The following is a 5,490-nucleotide window of genomic DNA, read 5'->3' as shown; positions in this document are numbered from 1 at the left end:
AAAGAGTGGCGCAAAAAGTGGGTATGTAGTGCATGCAACGCATAGGGGCGCTGCACCAGAGGAGGCGTCAAAAGCCCGTCTGGAGGGGATGCGAAAATTTATGTTTTCACATCCACGTGAATAATATGTAGTTGAGACCCTGAGTGGAACAAGTTAGTGACTGCGAATCTAATAAACTAGAACCAAATGTTGTTCAGTCATAGTAATTATTGAAGAAATGTTCTTATCTTTAAAGATCTGCTAACCTATAGCCATTCATACTGTAGTTAATTTGTTGTACTACTTACTATAAGCACATCTTCTAAAGTTGGGATATTTTTCCTCCAACAGGTTCCAGAGGAATCACCTCAAACCAGATGTGGGACTGGATTTTATTTCACTGTCATTTGTGAATGTTAGAGCCTCATTTTCAACAGTTTCTACTAAATAAGAGGCAAAAAAATAGTTTGATAGAGGAAAAGGCTCTCAGACTCTGAGCTCAAAGCGAAATCCCAGAGAACAATAAAACTATTTTTTAAAATTAGACAATTCATTTAATGTCACATAATTATCGTGGTAGAAGCCATTTGTTTGTTAAATACTTAATGAAACATATTTACCGTGTTTGATGTTTGTTGTAAATGACGTATAGTCACAAAGAACGAGGTAATTAGTCCAAGTTTGTCGTTTATTGAACGTTCAGAAACTACAGCGGCTGTGATGAGCCACAGCAAAGGTAATATAACCCGAACTCTAAATCACTTGCACCTTTTTATTCTCCGTCTCTCTGTCATTCTTTACAGCAGACAGCTGCTCTCCTCTTTTGCAGGTACTGCGTACCCCTTAACGATTTAGCGGGGGTACGCAGTACCCTACCATACCCCCCTACTTTCACCCCTGGCCGCAGCACAACCCATGCATCGAGGCCTTAGTCCTCATGCCGGTGGTCGCAGGTTTGACTCCCGGCCTGGCAACATTTGCCGTATGTCGTCCCCCTCTCTCATAAACCTCTTTTCTGTTAAACTACTTTCAAATAAAGACCACTAGAGTCAACATAACCTTAAAAAAAACATCAACAAAATTTTGAATTTTGGCTGATTAATTCTGTTAATTTTAAGGTTAACAGAATTAGCTGCAGGCAATATTACATTTTTTTAATGAATTTTACAATTACTTAGATTTTTACAATAGATTTCTCTGTTTTCTACCTTTCAAAATCACTTGCAATATATGTTTATTGAATTATTGTAATTCCATGTATTTTCTACAGTAATTAAGTTCTTTTTGTATTACAGTTAGCAACCGTAACTATTTTACAATTTTTTGCCATAAATTTATGGACTTATTTTACAGTGTTGACTGACGGTGATTCAATGTATTTTCTAAAATGTTTCAGATGTTGCGGTCAGAAACTTTTGGTATTTTACCATTTTTATCGTGAAATTTACGGACCTTTTTTACAGTGTGTTCTGTGTTACAATTCAACCATGTATGCATGGCCCTGAATGTCTGGAGGGGCCTACCTGCAGCTAGTTTTCTTTGCCTTGATATATCTCAGTCATGTCTCCTGTCACTTCCTCATACTCTCTTGTGTTCTCCTTGTGTTTTCTCCTTGCTGGTTTTCTTTTCTTGTTTTTTTGTTTTTTGCAGTTCTCCAATCGATGTTTATGAGTTTGCTTTCTTTACCCATCTTTAAATCTCATAATTCACTGGGCACCTCAGTTTCCTGCATTTGGGTCCAACTCCAACCATCTACATAACATGACACTCTGAGCTTTTTTGATCTTTAAAGCAGTGGTTAGACAGTCAGATATTTTATTTAGCATTTTATTTTAGATAAAATTTTACAAAATAAAGTGCCATTTTATTTGGTAAAATAGCATAAAATTAGCTTATTCCATAACCAGTGACCTATGGTCTCTTTAACAACTAGTCTCAGATCAGCACTCTGTCAGCAGTAGAAACAGCAACTTTATCAATATACGCTTTTTAACTTTGAGCCCCTGCCCCTTCAAAGGTCTCTGCATGGCCCTGCGGTATCCTAATTAATCAGGCAGATATTTTCTCTGTTTCAACCATCCAACATACCAAAGTGAGTGAAAAACGTAATTGTTAATTTTTAAGCTAAGATTAGTAAAATTTGCTCAGGAAAAATTCACCCAGACCATTTGGGACCAAATGTTTCTTGAAACGGCGTTGAAGTCAAAGTCCTACTTGTTTTGCTTTTTGTTTGTTTGTTGTTTACTGCTTTAATGCTGTAATGTTTAATTAATGAATTGGATAACTGCATCAAATAAAAGAGACAAAACTGTAGCGCTTCTTCACGCATGCTCCTGATTCGTCCATGCTCAGGGCTTCTTCTGTGGCAGCTGTCGTCATCACATCAGACGTGTCGGGGTTGCAGACTGGTGATGGCCTGAGCTTTGATTTGTGAGGACTCGTCAGGTAACCTGATTATATATTAATCTAAGAGGCCCATGCAGCTGAACTCGAATAGTTCTTCTGATTTATTTATACTTAGACTCTTTTAATTTGGGTTAAATTAATATAATTCCCATCTGATTGTGTACTTCTCGGTTTTATGTCATTCATCCATCCCTGCGATGGTACTCTTCTGGTGAATAACTTACAGTCTTAGTTGCCATCCTTGATGTGTTGCGTGCTTGTTGGTGTCGCCCTCAGACAGATGGAGGCTTTGGGTCGCGCCTGAGATGAGATAGCGTCCTCTCTCTCTGTCTCCGTCGAACTGCTGCAGAAACGCGCACGCAGGAAAGACGTGGGCATCTTACTACTGGAATTTCATAGCCTATTGTTTTTGGAGCCTTGCTAAAGGAAGTATTCTCCCTGTCCCTCCATCTAACACCACTTTTGGATGATGATTCCGCTGTTCTTCAAAGATGATGTGAGTTGAATCGGCAGGGAAGCTGCAGAGGAGCTGTCCGTCTCTCGAGGTGCTGATGCGGCTGTGACAGTAGCGAGTATGGCCGCCGGGAAGTTGTTGCTCTACACCGGGCTCTCCTTGTCTCTTTGTGCATTGGCAATGCTCGCCGTGGCAATGTGTTCGGATCATTGGTACGAGACAGACGCCAGAAGGTACAAGGAGCGATGCCGAAGTTTCTCCAGCCGCCGTAAGGACCCGGGCTTTATCTATATACCCAACAACAGCCTGCCGCTGCGGGCCAGCCGAGTCAGCATGCCTCGCTGGGAGGACAAGGTGCTATTGGCCCGAAACCGAAGGCAGCTGTTCGCCATGAGCGCCGCAGACGAATGCAGCAGGCAGTATAACTCCACCAACATGGGGCTGTGGAGGAAATGCCACCGGCTTGGTTTCGACCAGGTGATCGAAGATCACATTCGCAAAGGTAAGTGTATAAATTGGGAGAAAGTTGTGAAGAAACATGTTATTTCCGGTCGCTGCGCGGCATACGTGTGTTGCGACATTTAGCATGTAAAAGTAAATTAGGCCACCGTGTGGTGACTGACCATTTGACCAAATGGCGAGCAAGGGCATCAGCATGCGAGTAGATGGCAGGAAGCTCTGGCTATGTGAGCGGACAGTTGTTATCATTTAGTTTGACATGACGGAGAGCATTGCGTGTGAACTTTCAACGGATGCGATGTGACTCTTGCCTCAACCACACAGTGACATAATCATGGGATATATGGGAGTGCTAGCTGAAGCTCTCTACATAAAGCAGCGAGGTGTCTCCTAGAATGTGTGGTACATATGGATGTATGTAGCACATAATACACGCTAACTACACTGTAAAAAAACACATAAAAAACGGCTCTAATTTACGGTAAAATACTGGCAGCGGTGGTTGCCAGAACTTTGCTTAATATGGCAAAATTCTGTCAACCAAAACTGCCAGTATTTTACCGTATTTGCCAAAATACGGTAAATGTCTGGCAACTGCAGCTGCCGGTATTTTATCGTATTTCCCAATACGGTACCGTATTTCCTAAAATATGTTACAATAAAAAAGGAAAATGTAATTTTGCCGTAGTAAAGTTATAAAGATAATAAATCCAAATTAAAATTAAACAAAAATATAGATTATGAGTAATCCACTTAAAGAAACAATTTCTATTTAAAAATTCAGTTAAAAAAAGAACCGATTCTATTTCCTGTCCAGTTTTTTCATGGTATTACTGAGATCTGGGAAAAAAAACAAAAACAAAAACAAAACAAAAAAACAGCATGTGTCCATATAAGGAATAACCTATTGTAGAAGAAAAATCAGTGATAAAAGGATTCTTGCTCTGGGTTTCTCTTTACAATTTCTTACTTTTTGACCAGTCTGAACTCAATGGAGATCAGACTTTGCTCAGTGTGCGTCATGGTCTTCCAGGTCACAGGTTGAGATTGAGACTCATGTTGTCAATGAGATGTTTCCTCTCTGCTGGAAAACAGAAATAAAGCAAAAGTTAGAAAGATGCACTACATCCCCAAACTACGGCCCGCGGGCCGGATCCGGCCCGCCTCCACATTTGGTCCGGCCCCCTGAACAATACCAGAGAGCATTCAGATTTTTTTTTATATACCATATTTTCCGGACTATAAGCCGTTTATATGTGGATTTTTCTTCAACCACCAGGGGGCTCTTTAACAGGAAGTGAATCATTGGAAGTCAAAATTGGAAATAAAAAAAAACGCCCATTAAAACGGAATTAATAGGGAATTTAATTTTGAGAATGTTGTTGATCAGTTAAATAGCATTGAGGGGAAAAAGACGATTTTTTGCTGTTTTTTTTAATAATACTGGGATCATTATGAGAATTTGAGGTATAGATAGTAGGATCCAGTAGGTGGCAGTAGTGCAACAATAATGGATGCAAGCTGCTGTTGAAATCTAAAGAAGAAGAAGAAGAAGAAGGAGCCCATTTTCATTTAGCACATGCTAGAAGCAGACACAAAGGATCAGCACTTTTACTGTTACAGTTACCGTTCGGAAACTACTGTTATCAGTTCAGTTAAATTTAATCTTGGCAACTTTTTCTTTTTCAACCGTAATAAGTGTGATATTCAATTGACCTCTTATGACTCAAATTTTGGGTGTCCGCCCCCCTCTGCTGCTGCTGCATCCTTATGGAAAACCTGGAGCGGCAGAGATATCTGAGGCTTATATGTGTATGTTTACTGGTTTAAAAAAAAAAACTAAAAAAACTTTGGGGTTGTAGCTTATAGTCCGGAAAATACGGACTATAATCCTTCCTGGATTTTTTCTGTGAAGAACCCAGAGAGGGTTATTTGGTTATTATTCATTTCATTAATAGTGTTATTATTTATTTCCTGACTTTTGTTCTGTGAAGAACCCAGAGAATGTTATTTGATTGGGCTTTCTGGAAAACAATAATTTTTTTACATTTAGGCTTTCCTACAATCGTCACACTTTTTCTGTTACAAACTGACTCCGGCCCCCACCAGAGAAGGGAAAAGTTATGTGACCCTCACAGGAAATAGTTTGGGGACTCCTGCACTCAGGGCTGAAAGTAGTTTTAAATTCTTGG

General features: G+C 39.9%; 1 protein-coding gene across 3 annotated transcripts in view; it reads left to right on the top strand.

Moving 5' to 3' along the window:
• Positions 1-2,315: 2,315 nt before the first annotated feature.
• The window catches only part of tmem178bb (transmembrane protein 178Bb), an 80,595-nt gene continuing 77,420 nt past the window's right edge, over positions 2,316-5,490 (top strand). The window contains exons 1-2 of one of the 3 annotated variants that reach the window (XM_008401204.2): positions 2,316-2,424; positions 2,662-3,341. In XM_008401204.2, the coding sequence (XP_008399426.1) occupies positions 2,960-3,341 (382 nt within the window). In that variant the 5' untranslated portion in view covers positions 2,316-2,424; positions 2,662-2,959. Of the gene's footprint in view, positions 2,425-2,445; positions 3,342-5,490 lie in introns of those variants that run through there. The other 2 variants (XM_008401205.2, XM_017302714.1) reach the window with 2 other exon arrangements.

Source organism: Poecilia reticulata, linkage group LG23 (genome assembly GCF_000633615.1).
Source record: "Poecilia reticulata strain Guanapo linkage group LG23, Guppy_female_1.0+MT, whole genome shotgun sequence".
In the NCBI taxonomy this organism is placed as follows: Eukaryota; Metazoa; Chordata; class Actinopteri; order Cyprinodontiformes; family Poeciliidae; genus Poecilia; species Poecilia reticulata.
This window is presented reverse-complemented; position numbering and strand designations above follow the sequence as displayed.